Source organism: Semicossyphus pulcher, unplaced genomic scaffold (assembly GCF_022749685.1).
Source record: "Semicossyphus pulcher isolate SPU_LCO1_2020_fin unplaced genomic scaffold, fSemPul1.0.p SCAF_18, whole genome shotgun sequence".
Classification (NCBI taxonomy): domain Eukaryota; kingdom Metazoa; phylum Chordata; class Actinopteri; order Labriformes; family Labridae; genus Semicossyphus; species Semicossyphus pulcher.
In genome coordinates, this window is record NW_027211691.1 from 962,923 (window position 1) to 978,013 (window position 15,091).

At 43.9% G+C, this 15,091-nt stretch overlaps 1 protein-coding gene across 1 annotated transcript in view; it reads left to right on the forward strand.

The window, feature by feature from the left end:
* The first annotated feature begins 3,892 nt into the window (after positions 1-3,892).
* The window catches only part of col11a1a (collagen, type XI, alpha 1a), a 97,905-nt gene continuing 86,706 nt past the window's right edge, over positions 3,893-15,091 (forward strand). The window contains exons 1-4 of the mRNA XM_069667364.1: positions 3,893-4,181; positions 9,235-9,399; positions 9,565-9,778; positions 12,565-12,727. Coding sequence (XP_069523465.1) covers positions 4,067-4,181; positions 9,235-9,399; positions 9,565-9,778; positions 12,565-12,727 — 657 coding nt within the window. The 5' untranslated portion in view covers positions 3,893-4,066. The remainder of the gene's footprint in view (positions 4,182-9,234; positions 9,400-9,564; positions 9,779-12,564; positions 12,728-15,091) is intronic.

Genomic DNA, 15,091 nt, shown 5'->3' on the forward strand with positions numbered 1-15,091 from the left:
AACTTTGTTGTTGTTTGCCAATCATTTAATTAACCAATGTATTGTTGTCAAGGCTGTTGCTAGGATGGCCTTGCTCTCTTTGACATAGCCTGTCAGTAACAAAGAGGAAGTCTTTTTTTTTGTCTTTCTGCGCAAGATGACGGGCAACAAAATATCCAGCGTCATGACGTCCGCGGGTCAGAGGTTAAAGCTTTGATAGAGCTGCTCTTTTTGGTCTTTGTGGCAAAAGAACATACGTAGCTGTCTGTCTCTTTGCCCATCCTGGATGCTCCTCAAGGGCCGTGTATACTCTAAGATTGGAGGTGGCCTTTGTGAATCAGGTAGTCCTAGCTAGCTTTAGCTAATTGGGAGCTCTCAACTAGCTAGAGCTAGCTTTTTGTAGCAATATTTATTTGGGCATTTGTGTTTTTTAAGCTTTAGCTAGCATTAACAAGTTTTAGCTTCTAGCTAGAGCTAGTAATGGTGAACGACTGTAGCTACATTGTAGCTTAGGTAGTTGCTCAACTCTCTCCAGTATTAAGGTTGATCTTAATGATTGCTAATTTATAGAAGTTAAACTACTGCTACTGTTCGAACTGCTGCTCCTGCAACCCGTTTTACAGCTACAACTGCTGCTGCTACTAAAAATACTGCAGTTTCTTTGTGTACTCCGCTCACTCAGCAGAATTAGTCTAACACCCAACAGATTACATTCCTAAAAGCTGTATACAGTATTGCACTTTACTGCTTGTCACAATGAAACACTAACAGAGTTAGGAGGGTTTATTAGGTGGCAAGTACTCGGCAGCCTTTCTTGAATGAAGAAGAAATGTGACTTGCTCATTGTCCAGATTGTTCCCATCCGACAGGAAATCAAACCAGCAAGCTTCAAATCATCTGCAAGCCCCAATATCCCCGAGGCAACAGTCTGCTTTGTCACCCTACCATCTGCTGACTGCCTCGGCATCACTAATATCTCCTTTGAGGTGCACACCTGACTGTCTACTGCAAAAGGTATCAATTATTTTATGAATTGGTAGATAGGAGATATGAGGGTGAAAATCAATATGCTTAAATTGTATCCACGTTTCCTTTAAATGTGTCCCAGTGGCTGCAGTCGTCCCTGGTGGATTCATAAAGTGGTGCATAGACAACATGCAAGGAAAAGTAAACAAGGAACTGTGTCTGATTTCAACTTGATATCATTTATGGATTATTTGTGTCCATATTTATCGCTGTTCTGAATGTGAATTCATTGTTTATTAACCCAGAATAGGATTCTGGACGCTTCTGTACACTCACATTTATTAGGCTAAACTCAACTTTTAAGATAAAACTGAAATTATTAAATTAATCTTAAACCAAACACCTATACTGAATAAACATTTTTAAACTTAAAGGGACTCCTGTGAAGGCTGCTGTCGCCTGTCCTTGTCAAAGGCTCCTTGATCCTCGCTAAAAGCAGAAATAAGAGCTTTTTAATGACCTGCAAGATGAAAAACTTTCATTTCAAGCACGGATCAAAGAGCGAGGAAATATCAAATAGGAGAATTGAAATGCACAGTGAAGAGATTGAAACCTTGAAAATGAAGCAGTTCCAACCTCAACTTTATTCTTTAATTCAATTCATTTACTGTGAACCAAAATGTAAAGAAATCTTTACATCTTCACAGAACTGTTGGAACGCATTGGATCCCACTTTGGGAACGACCCTGCTCTTTGAACCATGAGAGGAAGAGATGTGCCATCAAACCTTCTCTGTCCCAGACACCAATTCGTCGCAGAGATATGGCTCTGTTTTCTGCCGCTGGGCATCCCACAGGAGCATCTGATACTGTTTGGCTGGAGAGAGGTTGGGTCTGGCTGGCTGGGCAGGACGAGCTGGCTGACAGACAGAGCCTGGTCAGGATCCATGCCATCACTGGAGTGAGCCAAGTGATACAAGGAGCTGACTGTCCTCTGGACCGGCCCCGACTTCCAAAAGGCCATTAGATGAGGAACCTTGGAACTCTTCAGCCCCTAAAATCTTTCTTTATGGTTGTCCAAGAGTATGTTTCGGTCAACTTGCCCTGAATGTGTCTTGTTTCAGGACATTCACATGGTCATTTTAGAAACCTTAAAACAGGGGAAATCACTGGGAACGAATGGGGTTTGCAGATGATCACATGTTCTCAGCACAAATAGCTTTCAAGAACCCACCGGTTATCGTCTGACAAATACTTCCACTGAAGGGTCTCACGGTGTAGCAAGCAGATATCCAAGCCTATACTTGTGGTCATCGTTTACAGGACGCCAATCAACTTTAGATGACAACATGGAGTTGGAGTTCAGAGAAGACGCTGATGTGTCCGTTGTATAATTCAGTTTCCCTGCATGCCACCAAAGCTGGCTGAAACACGAACCATAATGCTGCAGCACAAAAACGTCCCTCGCCTACAGATTCTGCCTTCATATGCTGATATCTCTTTATAGAGCTCAAGACAGCTCTCATATATCTCTTTTGCATTTAAATAATAATAAACTTTACAACATCCTTAAGAAAGGAACAATAGATCATTAGATAAGAAAATGAATCTCTGTAAAGGAATTATAAGTGTTTTTTTGCATCTGCATTCAGATTGCCTTTACTTCACTTACTTATGGAAGGTTAAAATATAAACTATAACTAATATATCACAGATATGTCATAGAGTACAAGGATGGGTGACAACGTTAATTTCTTGATACAGTTTTTGTACCACCACGGGTCATTTGAACTTTTTCAATGTGCCTTAACTTTGTTTCTGCAAGTCTGTGAAACTCAACTGCTCTTCCAAAAGATTCTCTCAGTTTATGTTTTGATGATGGGGATGTGGCACATTGTCTTCCATGGATGTTCATCTTGGCCGACATAGACTGTGACATCAGCCAACTGTTTGTGGACTACTGCATGAAACCTCTTGTTTGGCATTTTTGCCGTAGCCATCTTGTATTACTGAGCCAGAAGTGACCATGTTTGGATGAGAGGATGGATAAACATTGTGATGCTTCTATCCTGCTTGACAACGTCAATCTGCTCGCTGTGTCTTCTATTTGACCCACTGGGTCAAAATGGACTAAATGAACATCATGCTGTGTTAAAGAAGACTTGAAACTAGAGACTGAGACCATAAACTCTTTAGGAACATGTTTACTGAGGGAATAAATCAGTAAATCAATACATCATTTTCTCATATAGAATCTTTTGTTAGTTGTTAGTTAGATCTACATTATTACATTTCTAATAAAACACACCACAGGCACACCAAAGGTCTTGTCAACATGTCTAACTGCTGTTTTTCTAACAATGCTAAGCTGATTAAAGTCACCATAAGGTTTTAATATGTTACTTATTAATGTGATTTTCTGTCGACCTGTTGGTGGGTCACCATGGGCTATTATGGTTCGAGTTCGATGCGATGTTTTTATAAACTGATGAAAGCTTTATCAGATGGAGGACTCGCGAACGAGTGGATTCAAACGGTTCCTGGAGATTTTGCTCACTAAACACTTTATTTTCGCTTGTGAGAGCTCAGCTCAGGTGTCGTAATATAAATTCACCGAGGATCATATCAGCATTTCGATCATCGAGCGCACAATTCTGTCTCTTCATCTCTCTCAGGTCGTTCCCAACTTTGTCACAGCTCCTTCTCGTCTTTCCCCAGACGCAGTCAGGGAGACTTGGGGGCGCATTACAAAGCTGATGGGTGGACCCGAAGGAGAATTTCCAGCCCCGTGATTTGCTAATCGGGGGCTGGTTCCCTTGTCATTTCCCTGTAATCGTGGCTCTGGTTTGTGGAGCTTGCCCAGCCCTCCTGTCCGCGGACGCTCCAAGTGTACCAACTGCACTCAGTGCGCTTTGGTTAAAGCCCGACTACCTTCACTGTGAAGGCTGGGCACTGGGAAGGAGGATCGGGGGCCTCGGTGTGGCTGAGAGAAGAGGCTAAAACTCCTCACTTATGGCTTTTCTGTAGGACGGTTTCCATCACTATTTGGGATTGTGGACGGGACGTCATTAAAAATCACCTGAAGTCGCCCAAAAGTTTCGTTCACTTGCGGGCGCTCGATCATGGAGATGCAAAGGTGGTCCACAAGGTGGAAAACGAAAAGGTGGCTTATGGATTCCACTGTAACCGCATTCATCACTTTAACCCTGGTTCTGCAGGCTACCAGTGTCAGAGCAGGTAAGATTGTTAGGGACCCAACTTCTCTAATGAACTTTTTCTGACCGAAAGGAGATGGAGCGGAGACCGGTCCGGCTGGAAAACTCGGTAACTGATGATGGAAGTTTGGGGAACAGCAGATTAACCTGGACACTGTGGCGTCATGTTTACTTTGAAGTCTCATTAACACGCGTTTTTCCACGTTTCGCCAAAGTAGTAGTTGCATTAAAACGACATTAGTCCGTATACCTGATTTAGCGCTATATGATAGCAACCTAACCAGAAGCTCCGTGCTGTACCCCGCTCTCTACTGTAGTGAATTCAAACCCTGTTTTAGAGGTGATAGAGACAGTGCATGCTCTCAGGGGGGATCATTCCTCGAGGTGCACATATTCTGTTGGCCAGAAACACCGAATTCATTAACACACAGTTTACCTCGAGCTACTTTTACGCATGAATGGGAAGCGTCCGCTCCGAAGATGAAACACCTCGCCTAATTAAAATCATCCTAAGCCGCTGGTATGTGCTTACAGAGAGATCAGGAAAACAGAGCAGCTCCCTGCGTTTTAAGATTCACTTGGGCTGAACGAAAGAAAGAAAGAAAGAAAGCTCTTTGTTTGTCCTGTGGTCCGCTGGGTGGATGTGGACACGGTTAGCAGGGTGGATGGCACTGGACATTTGTCAGGCGCTGGACTTTGATGGACATGTTAGAAATGTTGAATCGCGCTGAAACCTTGAATGCAAATCTTTGAAATGAGGTCTAACTTTCTTGTCATGCTGGGGAAATATTCAACTGAGTGATATTTGTTTTTAACTTTAAATTAGCAAATGAATTCATAGGATGTGAAGAGGAGGGCAGGCCATGGGGGATAGTTGATTCATTTATGGTTTGATGCACACACAGAGACTTTTGCAGATATAAGTGTTTCTGTTGCTGCACAGCACCACTGTGGTGATAAATATGTTGCATTTTTACTGGGGTAGAAAGTGCATCTGTCAGTGCAGAGTCCCTGTGGGGTCTGCAGGGGGCTGAGTGGGCAGGCAGGTTCACCCTATCTCCACTCTGCCCTGCTGGTCCACACTGCAGCCCAAAGCTGGCTTGTGCACCCCCCTCCCGGTGCCCAACGCTTCCCCTCAACTTTGCACTTAGATGTTTGGTCGGCTGCGGGACAAGGCTGCGCTGTGTGAGCGGTGGGAATGCTTCCCCTCTAAGTGCTGAGCAGTTATTTGATGATGGTCCTTGTTGCACTTCCCTATGATTTCAGAGCCTTCAAAGAGCAGGCCTGCATACAGGCCTAGCCTGCAGCCATAATGGCCACAAGTCACAGGGTTCAGGACTACACAGGCCTCACACCTCGGCCTGAAGATGATCTGTGAGGGTTTCTTGTTGCGATTCAGGTAGAGGCTAAGTAGACAGACTGCATCTCCATTACGACTGTTTTCCAGCATGAATAAGAAATGTTTTTACCTTGAGGTGCTCTGAGGTCTGTAAAGATTTCTTTAACACAAGAAGGGTCGGATGCCTCAAACCTTCAGCCAATCATCTGTGAAGTGAACACAAAAAATCACAAACATTAGTTTATGAAGTTTCATGCAGTCTCAGTTTGTGCTTAACAAGTGAACTTTTTATTAACTATCCTCCTTTTACAGAAGTTTGTAGTCATAGTTTGTCATGCTGCTCAGATTACAACCTGATGTGTTAGAAGATTCTGGAACTTCAGATTGAAAATCTCTCATCGGTTTCTACCTCTTTTTTTCAAAGTGAAGTATTCAGCTGCAGGCTCGGTGTTCTGGGGTCTCAGTCAGTCAGAGCTGTTTCTGCAGGGTGCCCTCTCCATCGAGCAGTGTACAGACACGTTTTCTCAGCCCCCAGGGCGCAGCCTCAGATGTGCATTCCAGCAGACAAAGCTAGCATTTTCACAGTCCTCTCCCTAATGTGCTCAACCGGGAACATCAGCTAATCAGCTCCTTGCTGGACGTCTGTCCTGTGGAGCTGTCACACATTTATTAAGGTCATTGTTGGATCATTCAGAGATGAACGTTTCTGCCTGCACGCACAGACACAACAGGAAACAGGAGCAAAAGTTGCTCATTCAAACTCATGATCCTTGAATGGAGATGATTTGGTTAAAATAAAGTCCTGCTTGGATATAGATAACGGCCTCAACACTATGCAGTAACATTCTCTTATATTCATATAAAGAAATACAGTAAAGGAGTAATTAAGAGGCTGAGCACGGGGGGGGGAGAGAGAGGAGGGAAACACGCTTTGAGAAACTGGGTAGGTCTCAGTGAAGTCTCTCTGGTATGACAGCAGCATAAAGCTGTCTTGTTTTAGCCGGCAGCGTGGTGGAAGTTAAAGGAGGGGGGGGGTATATGGAGACATTCTGGCTGAAGATATTATTAGAGTCTCAGGGAGCTGCAGGTGAAAAGGTCCTCCTCCGTTTACCAGCCAATTTCACCTTTGTGTAAAGATGTGTGACCCAGCAGGAGGGGATTAATGATATCAGCTCTGCTCCAACATACAGTCGTAAAGGATGAGCTGAGACACACTCTTCTGGCCTCTGTCCAGAGAATAGTGTTATGATATCTCTGAGCATAGTGTTTACATGTGTGTACACCTGCGGACATGATGGAGAGGATATCAAATTAGTCGATCTCTGTCCTCTGGTGATTCATCCTGCTCCTCCCCTCCTGTATGCTGCTGTCATTTGCATATTGATGCTGAAATGATCCAATAACTGACCACAGAGGCTGCCTTGTCTCAGCCCACAGAAGGTCCATCCCTGCATGCCACCTGAGCTCTGGTAGCTATGTGGCCTGTTTGCTCAGGCCTGAGGGCAAACTCACACCAGCTCATCACATACACTCCTTTAAAACCTGTGCACACTCATTTGGCCGTCTTTAATGGATTGGCCAGTATTGACGTTTTCTCAGCACCTCCGTGTGAGGGTCGCAGCCTGGCCAAACTGCCACATCTGGAACATATGAGTCCCGGAGTTTGAACTGAAAGCAGCTCTGCAGGAACTCACAATGAGCTCCTCAGTTCACTCTCCAAAGTAAGTAGCTGGTTCATCCTGAAGAGCTACAAAAAGGCAAAGTTGTCCTCAGACAGGGCATTCCTATGGAGGGACAGTTTGCTGACTTTGCTCACAACAGTTTTTATTTGATGCTTTTGTCTGATTTGGTTTATCTTTGTTTCCTCTGAGTCCTTGGTTCTAAAGTTCGTTAGATTGTCAGGGGTGGTCATTAGGACGCTCTATGTTAGTCTTAGTGAGTTTAAGGTTCTGCAGAGTCTTCTTTTTCTGCGTACAGTTCAGAGCTTTTGAAGCAGACCGTATCTCTCATCTTTACATGCATCTGGTCAGCTGCAGGTGTTGTATAAGGTGCCGAAAGATAAGGAGAGCAGATGTAGCCTGGTTGTCTTCAGAACGATGTGTCCTGTTACTTGCTTTCGGTTCAAATATAATCCTTGAGTGGGGAAAAGTCACAGCAATGGCCGGATGTTTGAGCTTAGTGTAACCAGCACTCACTATCTGTCCATCTTAGACAAACTATCAGGCGGTATCTTCCCTTTCAGAATGAATGGATTCATGTTGAAACCAAAGGCTTTTCTGAACACAATGAAACAGGCTCTTCTCCTCTCCACAGCCTGAATGCTGACCTGAGAGTGTTCAGAACCCTTGTATGGAGAAGTTAAAGACACTTTTAGTGTAATTTGACCTCAACATGCCGAGCGAAACAGTGGCTGTGGAGGTGTCAGAAAAGGCTCACCCTGCCCTCCTTGTTTACCCAACAAAAACAGATTAGTGTTATTGCATTGAACAGTCTGCTGCTGCAGTGTTCTGTCACATAGTGCTCTGCTCTGTGCAGAAAGTGAGAGCTTTAGTTTGAAGACAAGGATTGTAGCTTTTGTGTGGGCTTTATTCACAGTGTCCACTTGCTATATGTCCATTGAAGTTGCTTTAATCTGGAATGTTGTTGGTTGAGTAAACGTCTGTTTAGTCTGTATCTTTTGATAACACAACGTTGCTCGAGCCTGATGAAAGCCTGCAGCATGTTCTGTATGCTGTGATATCATGAACTTGGTGTTTGGTTGACTTGCCCTGATAAAATAACCAAACTATTAAAGTGGCGTCCACCACCTAGCATTGGGTGGTCCTCCTCTGCTTTGGCCGAACAAACAAAGAAAAAAATCGATGACTACAGACAAAGAACAAGTGATATGTTCAGTTGAAGTCAGAAAGTCAAAACCATCAGCAAGGACACACCTGCATTTACCACCTACGTCGTCAAAAAGGAAGGGACCTGAGGAGTAAAACACTGATACTTTACTTATGGATTGCATTGTTAAAAAGTGAGAGTGTAGGTCATCTTTACGGCATTGTTTCACATTGTTGCACTTTTAAAGAACCCTTGTGTTCTAAAACATTTCTCAGGTACAAGGGGTCAGTGTACTGCAGCGCTGATATGAAGTGCTGAGCTGAGTTTTAGACAGAGAGCGTGTTTAGATGAAAAAGCATAATTGGGCACCATCAGGCCACACAGGCTCCTTTATGTAAAGTGCATCAGATTGAAGAGAATGGAGCCTCTGGTGACCCTTATCAAGGTAAACCTACCCAGGTGTTACAGAACCAGGCCTCAGTTGGTACATTGTTCGATATGCACTTTGGTGTCCTTGACGGAGACACTTCCTGTCAGACGAGCCTGTAGATCCACAGGAAGTATTTCCTGACTACTTAGACATGCTGTTAGAGTCGTATTTAATCATCCACTCAATTATATGAACTGTAGTTTAATGCCTACGCTAATCATGAATTATATCTTGCTAATGATACTCCGACAAATGTGACGTTTTTATGACTTATGGAAACTACTATCTGTACTGGTGTGGGCTGAGTCATGATGAGGGTCCTTATCAGTATTAACCTGAATCAGTGCAGTGGCTTCACTGTCTGAAACAGACCGTTTAATGCTAACATTTCTCATCAATCTGCCAGCACAGCTTTAATCAGATGCTCCATACAAGCAGCAGTGCTGTGATCTAACTGCTGTTTTGTCTGCCCCTGATCAGCAGAGCCAGTGGATGTGCTAAAAGTATTAGAATTTCAAAATTACCCCGAAGGAGTGACGAAAACATCAGGATTTTGCACAAACCGAAGATCATCACAGCCGGACTCAGCTTACAGAGTTGCCAGGCAGGTCCAGATCAGCGCCCCCACCACGCAGCTCTTCCCTGGTAAGACACACCTCTCTCATCTCTTGTCTTATTGCTGCATAATGCTGTATTTTCGGATGCATCATAAATGTGTCTCACACCGAACAAAACAAGAATTTTATGCATCAGATCTACAAAAGTTAAAAGCCACTTCACCTTTCTTTGCCTTCTCTTTTGTTCGTGCAGGAGGTGTGTTCCCTGAGGACTTCTCCATCCTGACCACAGTGCGCCCAAAGTCCGGCCTCCAGTCCTTCTTGCTGTCCATTTACAACCAGCAGGGAGTCCAGCAGCTGGGCGTGGAGGTGGGACGCTCTCCTATCTTCCTGTATGAGGATCAGACCGGCAAGCCTGCCCCTGAGGACTACCCTCTCTTCCGTTCTCTCAACCTCGCTGACGGAAAGTACGTCAACTCTTAAACATCCACTCACATGATATAATGTCCTGAAACACATTCACACACCCTCACACACAGGGTTGATTCAGAAGGATGCTAGATGGTGCAAATGGAGCATGCCAACCGTAAACAGGACTTGTAGCAATACCCAAGTTTGCATCATTCAATCATTCAGTTCTTGTAAAGCTCTGGCACGAAAGTTTGCTCGTCATCTTGAATAATAATGTAATTATTTTCAGCATCATTTTAACCAGTTTACTGCAATGAACTCACAGCTGAATCTATTTATTTTGGGCTCATACGAAGTGATTTCTGTAGCTTTTTGTTCATCTTAAAACTAGTTCAATTACCAAATCAACAAAATCAGTGAAAACCTCCAACATGTTCTGATTTCCACCGACTTCCTCTTCTTGCAAGAAAACAACCCAGAACTTCCCGGAGTTTCACCACAGGTGCTTATGACCGGATTATCCGCCTCCTCAGGGGTCCGCGGGCACAGAGACAGGTCAGAGACAGGGAGACCCTGGATTATTGGGGCACAGCAGGGACTGCTATGGGCAACCTGACCTCATCCATGAACTCACTGCCTCTGTTATTTTAGAGAGGGAGGGAGAGAGGAGGGGAAAGGGGCAGTCCTAAACTTCCTTTTTACCTCCTTGGATGACCTCACCCAACAAGAAACCTTTTAGCATAAACCTGATTATCTGCTCCCAGGTTCAGAAATCCCAGAGTTCTCACACAGAGCTTCGGCTTAGCTGACATGAGCCCGCGTGCAGGGGGCGAGGGGCGAACAAATAAACAGAGAGGCTGCTGGGAAAAAAGCATCATTTGATAGTATTTTATATTGTCTTCCCATGTTATTAAAGTTTTCTTCGCTTGCTGAACATGCAAATGTTTTCTCAGCTTTTAAAGGAAGTCGTGACCTGTACAAAATGTTTGTGTGACCCAAAATGACCCAAAGTGAGATCACAGTTATCAAGATAGAGGGAAGCTCGGTAAATCCTCCAAGAGTCTCATGTCAGCAGCAAAGCCTGCTTCACGTTGGTCTTGTTTTGTCCAGTAAGTACTTTTTGTGACCCACTGTCTCAGCAGCTGCAGCAAAGAGCAGCAGAGAAACACAGAAATATTTAGTGTCTTTACCGGTTTGAAGTTATTTTTAAGAGAAGGAGACCTCAGTGGATAATCCAGCTGCCTGTAAAAACCTTGAGAAGGATTTACACTGAAGGAATCCAAACCTGAAAACAAGCTAGGCTAACATTAGCTGCAGCTCCGCTCCCAGCCCCTCCTGATGTCATGTTTGTCGTAAAGCATCCCAAAAATGCTGATTGTTAACATGAAATTGGTTTATTCAGTGTTTTATTGATTTTATTTATGCAACTTTAGAAATGTGTGATACACACTTAAGCACATGTAAACAAAAGATATTCTTTATAGTTTTTTCTTTTAAGTGAATGAACCGTCTGGTGGAACGGTCCAGTCATTATGAGGACACTCCTGAAACTGGCAGAATTATCAAATCATCTTGTGATAAATGTAGATATCAGTCAACATAGAAAGAGTCGTCACGATCCTGTTGTTGGTCATATCGTCCAGCTCAGTCTGCAGCTCAGTCTGTGGACAGCCTGTTATCCCTGCAGGTGTATTCATTGTTACAAAGACCCACACGCCAAGCTTGAACAGAGCGACACAATGTTGATGCTGATGGAGTGTGAGGTGAATGGGAGGATTTGTTACACTGTAAACTGTCAGTTTCAACTTATTTAAGCTCTTTAAACAGGCTTTTCTACAGACTGGGTTTACATTCGCCTTTTCAAATACATTGTCACTTGTCCTGTGATCATAATTCACTTCAGAAGTTTGAGAAACGGTTTAAACCTATTGAAGTCGACATTTTCTTTCAGCCATATAAGGTGACGAGTAATCCTTCCTGCCTCGGGGCTAAGCCACAGAGTGTTGCACGTTTCTTTTTCTCTAAGCTCCGTCGCCTGCTCTGGAATGTCTCCATGATTTAGAAACGAATTGGACATTTTTCCCTTCTGATTACAAGATTTACCATACAGATATATTCATATGCTATCATTTATATATATAGTATTTATTTGTATGTACCTGTTAAAACACTTCCCATATCGCCATCTTTGGCTACAGTGGTGCCAGGTCTCATCTTCCACCTCAGAACAATGTTTTGACTGTATGTCTCCTGCTCGGCCAAGGCAGGCCTTCCTGGATCCTGACACACACTTTCCACAATGTTCACCATGTCTGTCATGCCGAGTAACCCAGAAGGAGGATTAAGTTTGGAGTTTAATGAGTGTAATCCCGTGTTAAACAGGGCCAGAGTGTGGGGGCAAGAATGTGTTCCACTGCTGCCTGGTATGCAATAGCCCTTAAGTGCAGAGGCAAATGGTCCAAAGGCGAGGGAGGTGTCAGTCTCACGTGTGACCCTGGTTAACCCTGTGCATTTAGGGCTGTTGTCAATCGAAATATATCATGCAGAACTCTGAAGTTCATGTTGCAAATACAACAGAGCATTCTGAGCGTCCTTCTCTTGTAGCTGGATTACTATGATTATTATTGACTCCTATTTGAAGTGCTGAGAAGTGCTTGAGTGTCCTGAGGATGTAAACACACTGCCTACAATCTTTGTGTTATTGACTAAACACTTTGTTGCATGTTGATTATGTTACATCATGCTCTGATTTCAGCTCTAAGGTGCCCTTTGAACCCCACAGTGAGGCTTTCAGAATGACACACACCCATTGACCTTGGCTTCTTGTTCTGTGTTTGACCAGGTGGCACCGTGTGGCCATCAGTGTGGAGAAGAAGACGGTCACCATCATTGTAGACTGTAAGAAGAAGATCGCCAAACCTCTGCTCAGGAGCGACCACGCTGCCATCGACACCAACGGCATCACCGTGTTCGGCACCAGGCTTCTGGACGACGAGGTGTTCCAGGTAGAGTTTTAAGTTTGGTTTGTTTAATACAAGACTACAGCTAGATTTCTGTTGAGATTATTTCCCAACATGCACCTGGTGGAAAGCTGAAACAGAAGCGGCTTTTGGCCACAGCTGCTCCTGTGTGTGCAGTGCTTTGTGTTATGTGCAGTAATGTTTGCTGGGTTAGCAAGCTGCTAGCGAGGCATTGGTTTCTCCCTGCTTTAAACCTTCACCATGCTAACACCATGTCCTCGCAATTATGAATGGTGTCACATTCAGGGAGGACACAGTGACAGCAGCCCTCCCAGGAGTCCCCTCCATGTTTACTATCTACCTGGTTTCATACGTCCTGTTTGTCCTGCAGATAGAGCTCCTACTGGTTGTTGACAATGTTCACATCTTTGAATGTTTCTATTTGCATGAGCCTAAAAACTCCTGAGAAACTCAAGATGAGAGAGAAACTGACTTCAGACAGCTGGGACTGATTTTACTGCTCAGACAGTTCTGGGGCCGCTCAGAAAGTGGGCTGCTGCAAGGTCTGCATTAATGCCATATTGTTTAGGAATAAAGTAGAAACCATCTAAGACCTGCAACAAAACACAACAGTGTGTGTATTTATTGTGTGTCCAGAGTTAAAATGTAGCTTAAAGTACTTCCTCTGTCGGGGTTTTGGTGAAAGTCCCAGTGAGACGGCCCTGCAGCCCTTTGATGCTGCAGAGGAAGAATGTGGAGATGATAGAAACCAGGGCGGATCTGGAGGTCGTCAATGCTTTTGATTTTATGAGAAAGTTCACATGGATCTCATACGTACTTATACAGTATGTACTGTACGTGTAACTGCTCTGACTGTATTGTTCTAAGTATTGTTAATTTAGGTGCACATGGGAATGTTATATTTCCATGTGCATGACCATGAGAAGTTGAGGCTCAACACATCAGCTGTGGTTCATCAGCTGTCTCTGCACTCAAACAGCCTGTGTGATATTCTGTGAGGTTTGGACCTCAGTCGTCAGATGGACTCGTCCACCTTTAGTCCATCACTATTGTTTGTGTTTCCCTTAAAGCACACGTGAGCTTTCGGTCGAACTTCTCAGATCCGTTTGTCAAAGCTTCATTTTTCCTGCATTGACTTTAAATGCAGTGACCTACAGATGAAAGGATTTCTCAGTGGGTTAAATTAATGGCAGCCATATTGATTATTAGTCATTTCAGTTTTTTGAGATGTTCACTGTGCTATCAGTGTCAGAATGTTAGCTTCAGTTTTTACACCATAGCCCAGGTCAGACAGCCCTTATGATGTACAGGAAGTGATGCATTTGACCATTGTTTTTTGTAGCCAGAAGTGACCATATTTGGACGACAGGATGTAGCTGTTGTCCAGTGTTTACTGAGGTAATTAATCAAGTGAGATGCAGGCTCATTTTCTCACAGACTTTCTGGCCATTAGAACAAATGCAGGACGTATTGGCTTCACTTATGAAACCAAGAGGCTATGTCCATGTCACAGTGGATGATTATGACATAAAATGGTCTTAAAATAAGTTCAACTGGATCGTTAGCATTAGCAACAATGGCCAGCCAACTTCAGAACAGTAACATCACTGCCGAAAGCTCAAGCAAAGTAATGGCATTGGACAAAACCCCTGCAATATAAACCACGATTAAACCTAAACCTAGCAGCAAATATGAAACTAAACGAAGATAATACCAACATAATACAAATCTGCATCGTTCCTCCAAATGATGAGGTCAACTCTCTGATCTTTGGGTTTGTTATCACCTCCTGGTCAGTGAATTGAACATAACACTCTGAGGCACAGTTCATCCAGAGGTGGGGGCTGGCACGGGGTCAGGCAGATGTAAATAATGACAGACAATGGCTGGATTGTTGTGACACTCGGGGTCTTCTCTGGTGGGAGGTAAAGGTCACTGTAAGGCTGCATGGGGGTGGTATGGGGGCTGTTTGTTTATGAGCAGCAGGAATGACTGGTCATTATTCTGCTGCTGTTTGACTGATTGATGCTGCTGCTCCTCTTTTAAAGCCATATTCTTTGGCATGCCTGCTCGTTACCGCAGGGACAGAAGTTCCTGCATACTTTAAGGATCTTTTAAACTCTGTCTGTGCTCATTTTATTGTAATATCTTAGTGTACATTATTTTCTCTGTCTAACCAATCGCTACACTCAGGTCATTACCTGAGATAATGAGATACAGCAGTGTTTCCGCTACATTTGCGGGCTGCCGCCACAAAATGATTCCCACCTCAGATTTCTATAACATGTCCTGAAGTCTCAAATAGACGACTGCGGTAATGTCCCTCCAGCCAGCTGCCACAATATTGTAGTGAAATGAGGAGCTATCGTGTATCTAACTCCCTACTTC